Below are 21,333 nucleotides of genomic sequence, written 5' to 3' on the forward strand. Positions count from 1 at the left end.
AGCTCACTTCATTCAAACAAAGGCATTGGTGTTTTTCGCTGGTTGTATTTGAACACTTTAGAAAACATTTCTTTGCTCTTATCATTCATTGAATATTTTCGCTGTACATTCTTTAAATGTTCAAGGTGGAGTAGATTTGCACATCGCACCAAAATGAAAATACTTAACTAAAAGCCCAAAATATCTGAGCCAATGTTTCAATTTATATTTCGTTGAATATAATTGAATTTTCAATGTTAAAATGGATAACAATATGTATCCCATGTGGTCTAGTGGTTAGGATTCGTGGCTTTCACCCACGCGGCCCGGGTTCAATTCCCGGCATGGGAAATGTCAATTGTTTTGCTTTTGAAAACTTATTTAAAATGGACAACGTTATTTGATTCATTCCACCTATATCTACCAGCTTGTTCTTCTATCCTCAAATCCTATCCACCCATTTTCTTTGGAGGGAAACAATGGTAATAGAAGAACCATTAGTCTGGCTATTAGACCTTTGGGCTTTCGGTCAATACGACATGTAGCTGAAGGTCGCTTTTGCCCCTAAGGGCAGGGTGCCGGGTCTAGATTACTGAAATGACCCTAAGACGGTGCACGGGTCTAGATTACTGACATGACCCTCAGACGGTGCACGGGTCTAGATTACTGACATGACCCTCAGACAGCACGCAGTGCACGGGTCTAGATTACTGACATGACCCTAAGACGGTGCACGGGTCTAGATTACTGACATGACCCTAAGACGGTGCACGGGTCAAAATTACTGACATGACCCCCAGACGGTGCACGGGTCTAGATCACTGATATGACCCTAAGACGGTGCACGGGTCTAGATCACTGATATGACCCACAGACGGTGCACGGGTCTAGATTACTGACATGACCCTCAGACAGCGCGCAGTGCACGGGTCTAGATTACTGACATGACCCTCAGACGGTGCACGGGTCTAGATTACTGACATGACCCTCAGACAGCACGCAGTGCACGGGTCTAGATTACTGACATGACCCTCAGACGGTGCACGGGTCTAGATTACTGACATGACCCTAAGACGGTACATGGGTCAAAATTACTGACATGACCCTCAGACGGTGCACGGGTCTAGATCACATATATGACCCTAAGACGGTGCACGGGTCTAGATCACTGATATGACCCTCAGACGGTGCACGGGTCTAGATTACTGACATGACCCTCAGACAGCGCGCAGTGCACGGGTCTAGATTACTGACATGACCCTCAGACGGTGCACGGGTCTAGATTACTGACATGAACCTAAGACGGTGCACGGGTCTAGATTACTGACATGACCCTAAGACGGTGCACGGGTCAAAATTACTGACATGACCCTCAGACGGTGCACGGGTCTAGATTACTGATATGACCCTCAGACGGTGCACGGGTCTAGATCACTGATATGACCCTCATACGGTGCACGGGTCTAGATTACTGACATGACCCTAAGACGGTGCACATGTCTAGATTATTGACATGACCCTCAACACTGTCCTTTGAAACAATGTACTCAGCCTATTTCGACTGCGGAAGCAAATTGCTATAGTCCTCCGAACTGAGACTTTTGTAGCCACGGCGAGGTAAAATTACTAAACAGTCGATTTATTACTAATATTTATCCACAGGGTGCGTTAATTCTTTAGTTACCAGCAATTCAGGGAAGCCCGGGTTTCACGGCTGGCTCTTCGGAGGTTGGAGAAGGGAGGGACGACTATACCCCGTATGCAAGCAGGACTAGAAGTCTAAATGTAGAATGGCTGACTGCATGATCAGTATATTAGAGACTTGCCAGCTTGTTTTCCTCATATTGACATGAATTTAACCATTAATATAATCTTTCAAATGTATTTTCTCCATTGACAGCTCAGTAAGGAATCTTTCTCCAAACTAATGTGATACGAATCACTTTATAACTCGTTTGAACATTTAGATATAAACAAAAAAACTCACCTGACTAATTAATTCCTTTAGGTCTGACCACTTGAAGTAAAATGGCGTATTTTTAGTCCCTGGGTATGGAGACGTCCACGTCGTCACGGGAGACTAACTCACTGTAAGAAAAATGCTGGGACTTGTACCTGGGGTCACAGTCACCGAGGTGTGTCACACAACTGTATCACACTTATCTGTCATCGCAAACACGTTCATGCAGCGTGAACGGCACGTGACATATTTGCAGATTTGGGTCATCAACATAATATGTACTTTGCCAGAGAGTACTCTCTTTCCTATGATATAAGTGGTACTATAATGAAACGTTAGGCTGTATTACATAGTACTCTCAGAAACTAAATTAGTTCAGTCTGTCGCATTTGATTTAAAACATCAGCAAGTAGTCTGGATATTAAGTTTATTATTTGCGTCATCAATATATTGTCATAATTATAGTAAATTCAATATTTTAACTACATGTCCCACTTTCACTGAAAGGTCAACAGACTCTCTCAAGGATATCGGATTCAGACCACCAAGCGTACTCGAGTACATGAGACGACAGTCTGCATTTCATAAATAGCTAGGATTCATAGTGGTCATTTATCAATGTTTTGAGAATAGTCTTTAGGTCATGGTAACAACCCTTATAGACTTTAATATGGTTTGCATTAATTATTTGGCCATACACATGTGTTATGTAAATGAAGACTTAAAGGACAATAAAAGATTACGCTTGGAACTAGCAGGCAGGCACTTTACTTCGGGGGAAGGCAATGAACGAAGCATATGCTAAGTGATTGTCATATGGTCCTACTGTAGACTTTCGGCTTGAACATAAACTGTGTGTAGTCTGGACTAATGCCCTAAAATTCACGTAGTGGTCCCGGTACAGAAGTTGAGTCGGTACATAAGATGTCGGAGTGATTCGAGTGTAGTTACTTGATCTAGATCTCTCAGCTGTGTGCGAAGATCGAAAAGTAACAATACACCCTCATAGGTACTGTTCCAGAGAGTACCTCTCTTCCGAAATAAAATTGGTGCTATAAGGATACATAATTGCTGTATATACTCACATAAACTAAATTATTTCTATCCTGTCTATTCCAAAATGATGTCTAAAATTAACCAGGAGCCATTTCGTTCTTTGTTTCATCAATGTATGCCCTCAGAGGTGCTGGGAGAGAGAGAGTACCGCTCTTTCAGCATAAAAATGGTGCTATAGTGAATATTAGTCTATATTACTTAGTATTTATATACTAAATTATTACTATCCTATTTATCCCAATTGTAATTATCAAAAACATATCTTGTCCCAAAAATAGAACGCCATCCCTGCGAAAATGGATGGGTGCATTGGGAAGGCTCTTGCTATTTCTTTCTCGGCGCAGCGGACGTCAAGCAACATGAAGTGGCTGTGGGTGACTCTGATCATCGGCACGGGGGTGCCACCCTGGCCAATTTAGAATATCGGGAAGAGTACGACTGGATCGAAGACGAAATCAAATTCAGAAGTGAATGTAAGTGATATTGTAACATTTTACATATGCATATAGAATTTCTTATAAGAGATATCTCATAGCAAACACTATGACGAATATCTGAATACAGATATAAGGAAGCCCAGCAACGGAAAATGAAACTGTTTTTCAGTTGGGGCCTATTATTTCCATTTTAATTTATATATACGTTGTACCAGTTTCAGCATTCAGGATCGCCAAGTGATCAAACCCTGTCAGGTCTTGTCACATTAAACTGGTATTCGTACAAACGAGAGTTTATAAGTTTGTGTACTGAAAGTGGAGATATTTTCATAAAGCCTCGTGCAATTGACGGATCGCCCTGAGCACAGTAGCCACGCCCACCTTAGTTACCGTTGCTACTACGACAACTTCGCACGTTTTGCATGGTTTATCGTAGGCAAAACATGGCGTCCGACGTGGCGATCGCTGAAAAATACCAACTTCTAAACGATGGTCAGCTGGGCCATGTTCGCAGATGAGTGGATGCGAACATTCAGGAACTTGGATAATCTGACAGCGGTAACTTATGATTTTGCTTTCCCTTTTTTGCCAATTCCCTTCCTGTCTTAAGGAGTAGATGAATAGGTTGAAAAGGGAGTAGATGAATAGGTTGAAAAGGGTGGTTAATTAAAAATTCATCCCTTAGTAATTATGGACTGATAGAAGAGAAAGGCACGCTTAACTGACGGCAATAATTGTTTAATCCAGTACTTTGTCACCGAAGGCTGACAAATAAGATGGCAGCAACACACTGGGATGATGTTATTTATGGTCCAATATCATTTCTCTCAAATTGGAGATTAGAAAGAAAACGAAGGCCATTCTGAATGTGGAATCAAAGTCAAGTTCAAGAAATCTATCACGATTGAACAAAGAGGAGGAGGACGTGACTGCTTGGTGTATTAAACTTCGTAAAGAAAATTAAACTTGTTTTCTTATTCACTGAAACTTTCTGAACATCAGGGAAGAATAAGTAAGGTACATTTTGTCATATATTTCTCTTTTAAGTTCAGTTAGCCGGTAAAAGACATTTTTTAGCAATCCAACATAACATCTAAATTTTAATTCTCGGAGTTAAATTGGAAGGGCTATGTGTAATTCAAGTGTAATTTGGTCACCTGATGACCTTTCGTGGTAGCAATAGTAGTATCAATGATTTTATAACTTTTAAGTCTTGCTATTGATTGTTTCTTCCGTGTTTGTAGATTCATCTTGTTGAGATTAGAAGTGAACTGTGTTTCTGTCATAAATCAATTTCAATACAATAAAATATCACACATTTCTCAGGAATTATATAAGGGCGTCACCTATCAGATCAGGCCATCACCTATTTTAACACATGGAGCCCTCATATAGGAAATGTGCAGGATTAACACACGCTTTACTTGCAATCAATATCATCAATGACATCTTTGATGTCTTCATCTGTAGTCATCCTGCTTTTTCGGCTATCTCATGACATCAGAAGAAGAAAGAGCCCATGTTGGTGCGAGTGAAAAAAAACTTGACAAGGGCCTGAAAGCAACATGTGAAGAAAATCAGAAAATGGTGCTTGATAAAGTAGTCTTAGGTGGTGCTTCAAGTGATATTAAATTACAATTCAACTTTTTTAGTGAGACGCAGTGCAAATATTTCCAAAATTAATATTTTATGCCCATAACTTTCCATCCATTTGTTTTCACAAATTTTGAAAAACGAATTTCCAAAATTTCTCAAGAGTGAAGTGTTCACTCCGGTCAACTTACCTTCTTTTTAAGCCCTCTCTTGTGTTTGAAGCTGAAACTATTCCTTCTTGTAGTATCTACCAAGAATTCATTAGGTATCCTTTTCTTACCATAACAACTCTTTCTTCCAACCTCCTTGTCCTCAGCATCTATGGCTGGTGCTTTCTCTAGATCTGCAGACTAGAAATGGAAAATTGGTATTATTGAAAGGTACAAAGTAAATAAGACTTCATAGAAAAGACAAAGCGACTTTGACAGTTATCCAAGCGACTTTGACAGTTATCCAAGGGATTTCACTGTTATTATTATTGGCAGTAGTAGTAGTATATGCAGGTGTATGTATGTAGACAAATCAGCATATGTACTTATGGTAGGACGTGTGTGTATTTTCAATTTCACTGTAGCCCTGCACAAGTTTGTGTTGCACACCAGGTGTTGTCATTATCGCGCTTGGGAAACACTTACCAATGCACATTCCAGAATTGAACATTATGGGCAAAAGGAATACGACAAGTGAAGACTGTACATTTTTGTACCTTCCTCCTATTATTGGGCAATGCCTGTTGGATGTTTTAAAAATAAATAAATAAATAAATAAATAAATAAACAAACAAACAAACAAACAAACAAACAAACAAATAAATAAATAAATAAATAAATAAATAAAATTCTTATTTAAATGATATTGAAAATAAAAAAATATACATATCAAAATGGGTTCTTTCATCTTTGTTAACAACATTCTGCATGACCAATAATAGTGTTTCGTTAGTTAGCCTGTAGTCTGGGCAACAATGCTCTTACTTTTACCTTAACAATATACACACTGCGTCATACTTCGTTGTTAAAAAGTAATCATGCCTGAACCTATTATGGAGAGGTCAGATCTATCTAGGACCGACTCTATTTTGTCACGTGGTATCGTAACCCATTTGGATCATATGGTGCTTAGTAAGAACAATGCTTGTGCACACAATAACCAGTATTCACACCTTTTTTTCATTTCTGCCTTAGCTTGCAAAACAAATAAGTTTAACATCTCAAAGTGGTGACGAAGCGTTATCTTTAGCTTACCTACGTTATAGCCTACAGGAGGCGGCTGTTACAATGTAAACTGTAGGGGAAATCCCGGTTTTGCATCACGTGACATTTTTTCCCCCTGAAATTCATAAAAAGGTACGCATGCGTCGTGCAAAGTGTCAGTTTAAAGTCTTCCTCCTCGCGATTCTCAGCCATTCGGAAACCAGATTCTGAACGATAAGAACGGTATCGCCAGGTCAAACCAGCGAATCACTGCAGTATATTTCAATTGTATGGTCTGTTAGGTTAGGTTTTGGATGGAAGGTGTTGGAAGCTGACCGCGGAGTAGCCAGGTAATTATGTACACGTAATTCGTAATGATTGAGTCTTGTTCCTGTTTCTGTCTACTCGACAACTCCAACAAGTACTACACCAAGTAATGATTGTGCATTTTGTGTGGGCAGCATTGGTAAGAATGGAGACTTGATTTGGTTTGACACTTCCTCTTTCTGTATTCTACAAGATAAGGAAATTCGTGAGATAGTTCCAATCATTTTTGATGTGGATAAAAATGAATATTTGTATGTGTTTGTTTTGACTAGTATGAAAGTGTGAAAGTGTGAAAGTGTGGAGAGTGTGAAAATGAGATCGTCTGGTTGATCTGGCTGTACATTGGAAGTGACGTTCGGTGGGAAGATCACCTTTTCGATTACTTAGTATGCCATTACATGCTTTTACATTATATAAAAACTTGCTGACGTCACGCTTCAAGTTAAGGCTTACTATTCACCGGTTCTGTGTGATACAACCACGCAGAAACCAATAACAAACTACACATGCTACACTTCAAGAAAGCAAGATTGCATGAGTACAGTTTCTTACTACATTTTGTCTAACTGAAATGAACTAACCCGATACACGGCATACAACAAATACAGACATAAAAACATTGACGTCCGCGTGTCTAACAAAATGTAGCAATTGCGTGTATAGAATATGTAATTTCTTTTTGGTTTCTGTGTAGCTGTAGCAAACAGAGCCAGTGAATGGAAACTTGAAATGGGTTGCATTATACTATGAAAGCTCATTGTAACGACGACAACTACATTCTTTGGCAATACTTGTATTGGAACAAGACGGAAGTTACGTTCCTAATGCCCGACGGGCATGTCCTTTTGAAAAGTGATCTCATGTTAACAGAATGTGAATTCGACTGAAACCCCTGGCTATTGAAAAGTTTTGAATCTGGTGTTTTACGATTGCAGATTGTTGCGTTAGTTGTGTTGCACAAATTACCCAATGTCTAAAAATAACTTTTTACTAGACGCTAAACTAACATTAAGCTTATTAGCTGAAATATTTTTGGCGGCCAAAAAAAAATCAGACTAAACAGTGATCATTTTGGCTGGTAAATTATACATATATAATGCAAACGTGTGTATTTTATGTGTGAACTAATAAAAGTAAACTTTAGTCAAAGCAATTTTTCAGTCAAAATAAAATGTAGCAAAAAACGTGTCTTTTTTTAGTTCCGCTCGTTTTTACGCCTCGCCCATCGCCCTTACATCTTTTATTATTTTCTGCACAACACCAGAACGCTGCTTCAAGGCTCACTTGTTCCACCTAAAGTTATTTATAAACAAATATACACCCAGAGTAAATAAACACGGCACACAAGAGTACATGGCGATATATGCCTTGAAACGTTAAGGTGCAACGAGAAATGACGTGAGTGGCTATTAGATTTTAAAACCAGTTAATAAAAGATGACTTAAACTGCTCAATCCCAATAAGACATCTATCTTATGTAGAGTTTCACGAATTAACAATAAAACACTGTCTTGGCTAACTGTGGTTTTCCCCGTTTATTCCCCAGCATACTGAATCATGATGCCATATCTAAGCTTGCCCAAATCAAATTATAAATGAATTACCTGACCAAAATACAAGAATGGCCTACAACAGTTATATATTTGTAGCAAACACAAACAATGGAGGCGATATTTTCTGTCTTGGATTTCCTCAACTGGAGTCCTGTTTAACACGCTATTTTTGCACTGTAACGAAATGTTAAATTCGCTTTGTACTATAACGAAATGTTAAAAGATTTTAGGGCAAAGGTTAACGGTTTTCTTTTCGTTCTATCGAGATTCTAGTGCACATGCACAGTTGACCCTACCTTTTCAGAGTGAAGTAACCTCTATGCAATAAATTTTACGATGTCTCCATTCTTCCATTGAAGTGTCTGTAATTTCTAAATACGTACCGTGATCGCTATGGTACAGTTGCCCGGTTCCTTTATCCCCGACTTATAACCTTCTCTATCTTCGATGGATATTCCAGTATAGGAGGTTAAATGGGATGTTTCCTTGGAAGCGGTACTTGCGATCACTATTTATAGCTTTCACTTCGAAACTTCCAAATCAAAATATCCATAATGTATAACCTAATTTAGAGTGATATGGTAAACGATATTAAACAAAACATAACATAAAAAGAACATAGCAACGAACGTCATTCTGATAAGAATTCAACCTACGCTGACCCTTACCAATATGACCAACATAAACCTTCCTAGCTTAATACGTGCTACAATGTTATAGTTCACTCTGTTCATGAGGAAAATGTGTTACTGAAAACAGTTGCACAATGTCTTTGGCTACAGCCATACATTCTTTTGTGTGCTAACAATGCCTGTTTCCAACAGTACTGTTGCATATATCAAGCTATTCATGCATGTGGTGTAGTTATATGTTATTCTCCGACATTTTAGTCTGTCAGCCAAGGAAAACAATGCATGGTCACTTAAGGAGCCTTATCACTATAGCCGCTAGACGAATAGTGACAAACCTTTGTCACAATTATTCCCAGCTGAATGACAAAACTATTCAAAATATACAAAAATACCTTCTCAAGCACTATTCATGATAATAGGGAAAATTATGGTGATTTATTAGACAGTTCTTACTCCCATGTTGAGCACTGCAGAACCAGTGACGTCAGCACAGATTATTGTGACAGAACGATTATAGTATATAATTCATATTTCTTTTCAAAGACAATAACTTGGCTTGTGTATGGTAAAACAACTCTTGCATGCATTATCTTTCAGGAACCACAAATGATGTCGTTGAATCTTAGCAAGAGACGGCTCAGGGATCTTCCTGCAAACGTCTTTGAGAAGACAAGTCTTACTGAGCTAAATATCAATCAAAACATATTAACTGATTTACCAGACGAGTTGGCACGGTTAACAAACCTCAGCACACTTTTGTTGCGAAAAAACCAGTTCAAAACTTTACCAGGTGTTCTAAATTCCTTGACAAAACTTGAAGTTCTTGATTTGGGTGCAAATTGTTTTGATTCGGACCGTTTGTTAATGTCGCAGGTCTGTCTTAAAAATCTTACTGAACTAAGGGAATTGTACTTGGATAATAACGGTTTAACCGCAGTTGACGAAATCCTGTTTGAACTCCCCAAACTCGGAAAACTTGACCTCGGTAACAATAATTTGACTACGTTACCATCTTTACAGATATGTCCAGAGAATTTGAAGTTATTGTATTTAAATAACAACGCCTTCAGTGAGCTACCATCTTCTCTGATGAAATTAAGAAAGATTGAAGAACTCAGTCTAAATTATAACTTCCTATCAGATTTATCAGAAGAGATTGCAACCATGACAAAGTTACAGAAATTATACGCAGTGTCAAACCAAATACGAAGCATCACCCCACGCATTTCAATGCTTACAAATCTGATAGAATTAGATTTGTCAAGCAATCAGCTCGAGCATTTGCCCGTTGGTATCGGAAGATTGACAAATTTGCAATATCTCAACGTCAGTTGCAATTGCCTAAAAGATCTTACAGCAAGTGTCTTCGAAATGGAAAACCTGACGGAATTGAATGTGAACAACAACCAAAGTTTACATACCTTTCCAGAAATACAACGTAAATCTAATCTCTCAAGGTTAAGTGCCACTAATTGTAAAATCGGGAGTTTGTCTGGAAAGAATCTGGAAAACCTGGCAAACTTGGAATATTTCGACGTTAGCTTTAACTGTTTACAGAAAATTCCTCAAGAAATAGGTGAAATGAAATTTCTGAGAGTACTACTCATCAACGTCAATCCAAAGTTAACCATTCTTCCCAATGAAATCACTGAGCTACAAGCTCTGCGTCATCTTGATGTTAGTGAGTGCAGCTTAAAAAAACTACCTAAAAAGTTTTTCGAGAAGTTGAAGAACACAAATTTGAATCTCAAGAACAATTCTCTAGATAGTGCTAGTGCAGGGGATTGTGACCGTAGCTCTCTGGAAAAATCAGTTCATGATAGTGGAGCTAAAGGAAGAAGAGGTAAGGCATTTATCATATACTGAGTAAACACCAAACATACATTTTTTAGTTCAGCTGATCATGAATGTGTCATATTGCATACACAAGCCCTAACAAATCATCAATTTCGTTATAAAGTTAACTTTGACTAGCCCGTTGATTTTCCGTGTCTTACATTGATATCACTTACTGGTCTGAATGTAATAAGAACTAACTATTCATTTCGAATAACTAGTGTTATCTGCCTTGTCACTGTAATTTAACAGTGAAAAAGATTTATTTGTCAGAAAAAAGCCACATTACAGCTCTCTGAGTCGTTTTTCTCCTCCAACATTGTATACATCTTTGTTGCAAAATAAGCAAAGGCATTGTGTCTCAGTGCTTTGAACATCCTGCCATCAGGAGTCCTAAACCTTCGAACAATGAGGTTTTATACATACTTCATCAAAAGCGAAATTGATGTAGTATAAACACGCTTCATTACATTGGGTTGTTGTCATGGATACTTTGTCATTCATTTAGTTATGGCCTGCATGCATCTCGGTAGTATCTATTTTCTTCTCTTTTTTTTCATTAGATTTTTAATGGCACCCTTTAGTTATTAGTTGGTGTGTATATAACATTTTTTTTATGCTGGACGTATGCCGACTGTTAATTGATGTTTGAATATATTATTAATTTCAACAGCTTTTTGTTTTATTTTATTTTATATATATTTGATTTAGAGAGACCATGTAATCATAATTCCTCTCAACAGATATAATAAAGTCATCTTGTATCTTTATTTGTATTACTTCAGAAAAGTTCCGGAAATCGAGAATTGGTAGTGAATACGACACGGACATGTTTATGAAATCACTGGATAAAGATGTAAGGGTAGTTATATTCAAGAACTAAATGCGAGATTCTCAGGTTTAATTCTGGCCTAAACGAATTGCTTGGTTCTGGTTACCCGACCCCACCCTAAACGGTTTTTTTTACATATTCAAGAAAAAATAACAAAATCTGAAGCCTCGCAAGAATTAGTGGATACGGAAACTGGCATCAGTTTAAAAATATCATAAAAAGCCGTTCTCCCACCTATTCTAAAATTGAGCACAATCGGACCAACACTTCCGAAGGCTACGCTAAAGCGTTTAATTTTCAAAAAATCGAATTTGAGTTCTAGATTATAATAATTAGTAGCCTGCCTAGCCTACCTGTTAGTCTTGAGGGAAAGCTGGCGTTAGTTCAACGATCATGACTGACGTTTTTAACTTTTTGAATCTACCACACCATCGTATAGTCCATGAATATATTGTTTGACACACAGTATTGAAGGCGCACCCCAGTGTGTGCAAAAAGTAGCATAAAGTAGAATAGAATCCAACGTCCATAATTATATATGCAAGGATGAAACATGGTGTACCATGACACCAGCTTTGCAAACAAGTGAAGGATCGTATGTTATCATTATGTATTCATTATTGTCCAATCAAAGCATTGTCTCAACTGTTTTGACCAATCACTATACAGCTATGGCCGATTGAAATTTAAATATGTATGCGACCAATCAGTTACGTACCATAGGAATTTCATGCCAAAATCTTGTACTCGACAATATGTTGTTAGACTTGAGAACTGTGCGCAAAATTAAAGAATTAAAAAAGGGTGTGAGCGATGAAATAATGTCAGCCCGCCTTCAGAGTACAGATAGGCCGGTAAATTAGCAAGAGTGTGATGTATTTGGATTTGCCTTCTTTGCAGAAATCCTTCCAATTAGCGCTACCCGGCCATTTCATATTAACTATTGGTCCCGGAGATGTAAAGAAGAAGACGGAGCTGCTTGTTGCTCGCGTTGATGACTTTGTGAAAATGCCTACTCGTCGACCACACGAAGAGTATGAATCTGACATAATCGATATCTTTGTTGACAACAAATTCGCGAAAAAAGTAACGTTAGGTTTGAAACGTGTACATGATGATGCAACGAGAGAAGCTGTATTTCTGCAGAGTAATGATGACGGCTTTAATTGGAAACAGATGCCAACAGTGAAGCGCTCGTTGAACAAGGTAAGTAATTACTCAAGGTTTAATTTCAATATCTATTTTGTAAGCGACAGAAAGCTATGGGTTGTACTAAAGTACTTTCTTTGAAAAAAACATTGCAAGGTTGTATTTTTATTATTTAATTTTCTTATTTGTATAGGAAGGTAACTGTGTGGAAACTTCCATTACAAGCTCGGCATTGTATATCGTCATGTCAAGGCCCAACGAGAAGCATTTCAAAATTGGCAAAGACGACGATGAAACTACGCATGATTTGGTGGGAGGCGTTTCAATTATAGTACCCTCAAACGCTGTTGATAAGACCACCTGCGCGACTGTCGAGGTAACTATAAAACTCATAATTACATTCGCATTTGAACTTTTCCATAACTTCCTCAATTATTATGATAAATGTATGACTTGTTTTCACACCAGTTTGTTATTGGCCATATTAGTCTATGTGTTAAAGCTCTTGCAGTATTTGGACAGTCTAAAGTTGCTTGTTTTGTTTTATTTTGTTTTGTTTTATTTCATTTTATTTTATTTTATTTTATATCGTTTCGTTTCGTTTCGTTTCTGTTCTGCCCTGCTTTCTTCTGTTAAACTTGAAAGTGGATGCCTAAATCCGGAAAAAAATACGTTGCATAAACATTTCATCAGATTAGATATAATAATCAATGCATTACCAGTACGTTATCTAGCTCTCTATCAACCACAAAGAGGAAAAGTCATTAAAAGTCACAAGAACACCCTCAGACGGCTGGCTGACATCAACAACTCAATGACCAATCGTTGTGCTTTCTATAGTTGACGTTGCTACTACAAACAAAACTCTGTGATTGGTCAATTTGCTGGTTGATAATGACACAATGTTTCAGGGTGACCTATGTTATAGGAGTTCACTATTTTTACTTAAAGATGGTTGACGGAGAGTTAGAGATCATAATGTTTTCATCGATGCCTTGACATGCCACAAAATGTATCGACTTCTATACCTACAGATCTGCACAGCAGAGAAGGAAATAGATGAAAATATTCAAGATTTCGCATCATATTTCACTGGAAAACCCGTGATTTTCGGCCCAATGTTGTTTGTCAAGCCACGAGGTACAACTGATCATCACATACTGTTTACCAAGCCAGTAACAGTGAGATTACCATTACCAGGTGTACCAGCTGATATGAGGAACATGGGCATTTACATCCTCAAACTTGAACACGAAGATGGATCATGGAGAGACGTCACAAACTGTATTGTGCCAAGACCTAAGATTATGAATGGCTATGTTGTTTTTAAGATAGCCACATTTAGCGGGTGAGTAGCCATTCTATGATCACCATGTCTGGATTAGTAACATACTTCTCACCACTACGGAAGCCTAAGTGGGGAATAGGTAATCCCGAGATTTCCTCGGCGTACGTCATGCAGTATATTTCGTAAAGTTATGAAGAAGGCTGCATTAGCTACAACTGGGATATATTGTTTTCATCAAACATCAAATAACCAAAGTTATGTTCACTAGAAATTGGTCAATTACTTATGAAAAGACATTGTGTCTGTTAATTAGTGGTCAAGATTATTTGTAGTGATAGGCTGGGCGAGTGTGTGGGCAACGTGTTAAATGCTCTCTGTCCATTCAGTTTACACCCGGTTTAATGATTATACAGAGTTTACAATGTCTGATATAATAGTACCTAATATGTTTACCTAATAACGGTCTGAAGGCATGAAAAGATAAGATTGATTCCAGAGCTCTGAATAACTACAAAAATATATTTTGTTTTTAAATTTAAAAGGTGCACAGCCGAGGTCAATCTAGAGAATGATAGTGATATGGCCGTCAGTTGTCAGAACGAACGATACAATGCCACCAGAGAGAGAACGTTTATCGTCAACTTCATGCTTCTCCAGCATGTACGAGATCCCATGAAGTTATACCTTGATATCCTACGTAAAGGGGATGGACAGACGAAGAGGCGGGAACTGGAGAAGAAGGGATATTGCACATTTGATAAAGGTAATAATCCTTTCAGTGATGAATGCAAATTACAAGATGGAAGTAAGATTGGTTATGACGTTGACGATGACTTTATTTTGGCTGGTCGTCGTAGATCTAAGCCTTTCCATGCAGGCCTGGACAACGGATGGACTGTCAGGGCAAAACCCAAGGATAAGAGTATTCGTGAGAGGATGGAAGGAACAATTACGTTTATGAAGAACGATTATGAGGAGTCCTATCAATATGGAGTAGGTTACGAAGATCAACGCGGTGTCATTACTGAGTTGGAATTCATTCTACCAGAGGTAGGTTATCAAGCATGTTTATTTTGAGTTTGGAATTAATGTTAAACATACTAGTTTCAGAGACAAATTGATGTCATTGAATTTACTTTACAACAGTTGTTGTAATACCTCAGTATTGCTGACATGTTTGAAAACAAAAAACATCACCATGGGCATTCAGCAATAGTTTGACAATATTGAAGGAGTTCGCATTAATGTTTACGGTTCGTATTTTGGATGGGGTGGGGTGGGTTTAGGTTAATGCAGCGGACTGTACCTAGGATGTAATATACATGTATACGAGGCATAGATCATGAATTTTTTTTCATAATATGTTGTTGTTATAGTAGTTGAACGATTGTTACTAAACTTGTTACTGCAGGGTCAATTACAGGCTACAGCTATGACGAGAACTGACGTGGAAGGCCTTACGGCAGGTTGGCAACATTTTCATTTTGTGTAAAATAAACCAAACTGAGTCCAAAATACATTGACCTTTTGCAAAGCATAATGACCCACCTTAAAAGTTAATAGGTTTTTGACAGATTTGTTGTTATTTTCACCAGAGATGGTTCATAAGTGTCTGATGTTGGCTGGAATTTCCAGCCACAAACCAGAGATGGTTCATAGGTCTCTGTGGTTGGCTTAAATTTCAAGCCACAAACCAGAGATGGTTCATAAGTGTCTGATGTTGGCTGGAATTTCCAGCCACGAACTATCACTGGTTCATAGGTCTCTGTGGTTGGCTGGAATTTCAAGCCACAAACCAGAGATGGTTCATAGGTCTCTGTGGTTGGCTGGAATTTCCAGCCACAGACCTTAAAAATCACCCATATTATGCACAAAGTGGTGAAGAAAAATAGCCTATTTCCACTTTTTTGTGCATATAATGACCATGAAATTGACCATTTGGAATGGTCAATGTATTTTGGACTCAGTTACCATTTTTAGTTCAGAATCCTACTACAGTTTGACCACCGATAGATTCCTTTCATAAAGTTCTTCTATTTTGTAAAATGCTTGACAGCATTAAACAAAAAAATTACTGGGCGTTTGTTTGATCATTTCTTAGAAGTGGTATTTGACTTCCTAGCAAGCAAAATGCCAGAAAAGGATTGGATGTCGTTTGCACGACGACAATTACGAGTCGAAGACTGTGTCATAGACACTGTCACGGCAGACTTCCCACATAAGACAAGTGAACAGATATATCGAGTATTCATGAAATGGTACCAAGGCAGTGACGACCACAACATAGCGAACGTCATCGAAAGAGTTTGTGTTTGCCTTGACAACCACGAGCTGAGGATGGTGGCAGACCAACTAAGGGACTTTATTTCCCAACGACGTCGCGGTATGTTCACCTACTTTTAATATAAGCATAGATCTAGAATATTGTAGTAATAATATGGTGGGAAATTATAAAAGGCGTGTTTTCTACATGTCTCATTTTCAAGACTGTGCCTGGACGCTTATGTTTGGCATGTCATATATCAGTGTACTTAATTCACCGATGATGTTTTGCATTAAAAAACTGTGACCCCTCCAGTTCATTTTGTTATTAACGTTCATTGTTCTCGTATTATACACAGAATCTTGTGATGTAGGGAATGTTGCATATGACGATGACGAGGTCATGGAGGAAAGTGAGGGTACTGTGGAAGAGCAACCTTACACACTTAGTTCTGAAGTGGTAAGTTATTGCTTTAATTAATTAATTAATTAATTAATTAATCAATCAATCAATCAATCAATCAATCAATCAATCAATCAATCAATCAATCAATCAATCAATCAATCAATCAATCAATCAATCAATCAATCAATCAATCAATCAATCAATCAATCAATCAATCAATCAATCAATCAATCAATCAATCAATCAATCAATCAATCAATCAATCAATCAATCAATCAATCAATCAATCAATCAATCAATCAATCAATCAATCAATCAATCAATTAATTAATTAATTAATTAATTAATTAATTAATTAATTAATTAATTAATTAATTAATTAATTAATATATTTATTTATTTATTCATTTATTTGAGATGACTACAGGATTACCCCATTTACTCAGAAATTGAAAAAGACTAAAATGCATTCAATATTTACAAAACTATTAAAATTAGAAATAAACTAAAAGTAGATAACTACCGTCAAATTCACAAATTAACTATTTCACTTAGAGTATCTTTTCTAAAATTACTGGACTGGAAAATACGTCAGCGTTTTGCAAGGTATTGATAAAACTGGAGGTCCTAGGAGTTTTCCCATTGAGTACAATTAAAACGAGTTACTTTAAAAGTGTAGTGGTCATATACGGTGCTGAAATTTGATTGCTAGATTGCAAGTTCATGGGAAAATACACACAATAACCAAAAAGACTCCCAGTTACCGCACAAAACAAGAACCGAAAGTTACAGATCAGAATCATTTCATTTGCTTACAGATTTTTGCAATGTGTTGTTTTTTGAATAAAATACTCGAATTGTTTAACAGCCCTAATGTTTGCTATTAATAAATCAAAAGAAGAGAGTTCCTGTTTTAACTTGCTTTTCAATCTGACCAAATTTACATATCCTGTAACAGAGCTTTTGTACATATGTGGATATAGGTACAACTGTATGTATATTCCTTCAGTCATGTGATCAAGCAACGTCTACAGTCGGAAATTACACACCTATATACATGCCTGTATCATGTACATGTTACATGTCTGTAAATACAGCGATGAAGCTATGAAATCATTAAAAATTTACTTCACTTGTTTCACATACCCCGATACAGAATCTGTCCATGGCCGATAACACACGTGTCCTGTAATCTGTCTGCGTATTTCTCGCTCTAGATTTCATCAATAAAGTCAATTCAAAATGTGTCATGTTGAAAGTGATTGTTTTCATTTTACAGAAAGTGTATTCACCAACAGTAAAAGGTAAGCTTGTTGATCATGTATTTTATCAAGTCTAAATTATGATTTTAGAAAACAAATTGAGCACATTTTTAAAACTATGGATGACTGTCTTGGCTTAAAACTACATGTACATGTACTGCAAAACCAATAGCTTGGTAAATGAAAATAAGAGATTGCGGCATACGTTTACATAATAAACCTCGTCACACATTGTGCAGTACAAGTACAGCTGGAACTGTTACATGTACATTGGAATGAAGTTAACGAAAGTAAAATCTTATATGCTTTACTTTGATATTTCATAGTACCCACTACTGAACAGGGAGGACGATCAACTACTCAGCCCGTTCGTCGACTATCTACTCAGAGTTCTCAAAGCCAGATATCTGAGCAAGAACGAGGTAAGTATATACATTATGCATTAAAGATATGTTATGGATTTGGCCTTAATGTTATTAATTGGATCCCCAGAAATAATTACTGAATACTATAGACGTTCTAAAAACTTAGTAATATGCAAGTGAGAGAGAGAGAGAGAGAGAGAGAGAGAGAGAGAGAGAGAGAGAGAGAGAGAGAGAGAGAGAGAGAGAGAGAGAGAGAGAGAGAGAGAGAGAGAGAATTTCTTTTTAATATACAGGATATAATGTGCTTAATTACTTGATTTGCCTTTGTCTAATATGTCATAGCAATATATGTTGATGACACACGAAACGGAAGTGGATTTTAAACGAGGGACGAATTTAGGTATTGCATCATACACGCCCATATGTTGAAGACTAAACGTTGCAAACAGTCCGTAAGTTTGATATGATAACGCCTTAATAATCTCTCCTCCACAGAATTGGAGAAAGTCTACAACTACACAGTTCACAGGCTACGACCACAAATGTGGAATCAACTATCTCAAAAACTGATAAATGAAGACATGATAGTTCCAAAAGATAAGGTCAATAGTTTAAGTAATATCTTCAGTAGATGGGTCTGTAAGCGTCCAAAGTCTGTTCGCTTGTTCATAAAAGCAATGTCAAAAGCAGACTTGCTCGATCTTGTAGAGTCATTGGAAGGTCGGTTTGGTTATTTCGGTAAGTCAATCATAAATACACAAATCTTATTTCTTATGCATACCACCCACCCAACCAATAACCACCGTATTAAAACAAACATACAAGTGGCCTTATAAAACTTGTAAAACGCAAGTGAAGTGTTTGCATGATTTACCACCATTGTTTGTAATATCCATATCAAGTATATTGTTTCAATCATCAGCCCAGAATTGGTGTACTCTCTCAATGTAATCAATCTTTTAACAATGTTAACTAAATAGTCAATAACTAAAGTGTAAACATAGATGCCATAACAAACTGTCAAGATTTTATTTAGAGCGAAATATAATCAGGGGCTATCATTCACTCTCACAAAATGAGAGAATTGTTTTGGTCAGGACATTATTTCAAAAGTGGTGCAAAAGTCGTTCAGGCCAAAAGTATTATTCATATTTTAGCTGTAGTATTTTGCATTGTTCGGATTAACAAACTAATTTTAACCATTTATGTGTTGTTTTTCTATGGAACCCACACTTGTATTACAATTTAACATTATTCAATTATATTAGTTTTCATTTATTCGAGATTCATGCAGAGTTACCCCACTGTATGGAAACTGAGCTGTCCGAAGAATTTGCCGAAACATTTTCCAAAATCCAAAAATCCAAAATTAATTATTGTCGAAAAAATTCAAAACAGTGCAATATATATATATATATATATATATATATATATATATATATATATATATATATATATATATATATATATATTTAGAGTGAAATATATATATATATATATATATATATATATATATATATATATATATATATATATTTAGAGTGAAATATAAGCATATATATATATATATATATATATATATATATATATATATATATATATATATATATATATATATACATTGAATCTGAGTTATATACCATCCTTGAAAATTTCTAGATTTGAGAAAAAAATCAAAATAAATCGTGTAAATCAACAATGATCTAGAATAAATGAAAACGTATTTGAATTGAATAATGTTGACATGGAATTAAAGTATGGATTCCATCGAAAAACTACAATAAGTGGTTAGAATTGGTTTGTAACTCCCCAAATTACAAAAAACTACAGCCAGAATAATAATAATAATACCTTTGGCATGAACGGCTTGACGTATGCGACAACACGATTTTTTAAATTCTCAACAAACCAAATTTCTGCTGAAGGTCTTACAAAAGAGAAATTTAATTTAATATCTTACAGAAATATGGAAGGAACCTCGCCAACGTCAAAAGACGAGATTGTTGTCAGCATCGAAGTAATCATGATCTGTACAGAGCAGAGTTGATTATTTCTGGCAATGGACGTTGTATTTCTTAAAACATTTATGTATGTATGTATGTATGTATGTATGTATGTATGTATGTATATGTATGTATGTATGTATGTATGTATGCATGCATGCATGTATGTATGTATGTATGTGTATGTATGTATGTATGTATGTATGTATGTATGTATGTATGTATGTATGTATATGTATGTATGTATGTATGTATGTATGTATGTATGTGTATGTATGTATGTATGTATGTATGTATGTATGTATGTATATGTATGTATGTATGTATGTATGTATGTATGTATGTATGTATGTATGTATGTATGTGTATGTATGTATGTATGTATGTATGTATGTATGTATGTATGTATGTATGTATGTATGTGTGTGTATGTATGTATGTATGTATGTATGTGTGTGTATGTATGTATATGTATGTATGTATGTATGTATGTATGTATGTATGTATGTATGTATGTATATGTATGTATGTATGTATGTATGTATGTATGTATGTATGTATGTGTATGTATGTATGTGTATGTATGTATGTATGTATGTATGTATGTATGTATGTATGTATGTATATGTATGTATGTATGTATGTATGTATGTGTGTGTATGTATGTATGTATGTATGTATGTATGTATGTATGTATGTATGTATGTATATGTATGTATGTATGTATGTATGTATGTATGTATGTATGTATGTATGTATGTATATGTATGTATGTATGTATGTATGTATGTATGTATGTATGTATGTATATGTATGTATGTATGTATGTATGTATGTATGTATGTATGTATGTATGTATGTATGTATATGTATGTATGTATGTATGTATGTATGCATGCATGTATGTATGTATGTATGTATGTATGTATGTATGTGTATGTATGTATGTATGTATGTATGTATGTATGTATGTATGTATGTGTATGTATGTATGTATGTATGTATGTATGCATGCATGCATGTATGTATGTATGTATATGTATGTATGTATGTATGTATGTATGTATGTATGTATGTATGTATGTATGTATATGTATGTATGTATGTATGTATGTATGTATGTATGTATGTATGTATGTATGTATATGTATGTATGTATGTATGTATGTATGTATGTATGTATGTATGTATGTATATGTA

General features: G+C 36.1%; 1 protein-coding gene and 1 non-coding gene across 2 annotated transcripts; both read left to right on the forward strand.

The window, feature by feature from the left end:
• Nucleotides 1-258: 258 nt before the first annotated feature.
• Nucleotides 259-330, forward strand: Trnae-uuc (transfer RNA glutamic acid (anticodon UUC)). The gene has a single exon. It is a non-coding gene; the product is annotated as a tRNA-Glu (tRNA).
• Nucleotides 331-6,420: 6,090 nt separating this feature from the next.
• Nucleotides 6,421-20,231, forward strand: LOC144450759 (uncharacterized). The gene is made up of 14 exons (XM_078141469.1): nucleotides 6,421-6,568; nucleotides 9,328-10,573; nucleotides 11,352-11,422; nucleotides 12,299-12,604; nucleotides 12,741-12,923; nucleotides 13,582-13,895; nucleotides 14,378-14,885; nucleotides 15,247-15,301; nucleotides 15,937-16,218; nucleotides 16,457-16,557; nucleotides 17,783-17,807; nucleotides 18,092-18,187; nucleotides 18,626-18,868; nucleotides 20,093-20,231. The coding sequence occupies exons 2-14, from the start codon at nucleotides 9,337-9,339 to the stop codon at nucleotides 20,149-20,151; spliced, it is 3,480 nt and encodes a 1,159-aa protein (XP_077997595.1). The 5' UTR covers nucleotides 6,421-6,568; nucleotides 9,328-9,336; the 3' UTR covers nucleotides 20,152-20,231.
• The last annotated feature ends 1,102 nt before the right edge of the window (nucleotides 20,232-21,333 follow it).

This window comes from Glandiceps talaboti, chromosome 20 (genome assembly GCF_964340395.1).
Source record: "Glandiceps talaboti chromosome 20, keGlaTala1.1, whole genome shotgun sequence".
Classification (NCBI taxonomy): Eukaryota; Metazoa; Hemichordata; class Enteropneusta; family Spengelidae; genus Glandiceps; species Glandiceps talaboti.

Bases quoted from the DNA above. Each gene is read 5' to 3' on its own strand.
- LOC144450759 (XM_078141469.1), top strand. From the start codon at position 9,337: ATGATGTCGTTGAATCTTAGCAAGAGACGGCTCAGGGATCTTCCTGCA. The intron at 16,558-17,782 runs GTAAGTTATTGC...TTCATTTTACAG, and splicing joins ACACACTTAGTTCTGAAGTG to AAAGTGTATTCACCAACAGT. The intron at 17,808-18,091 runs GTAAGCTTGTTG...GATATTTCATAG, and splicing joins GTATTCACCAACAGTAAAAG to TACCCACTACTGAACAGGGA.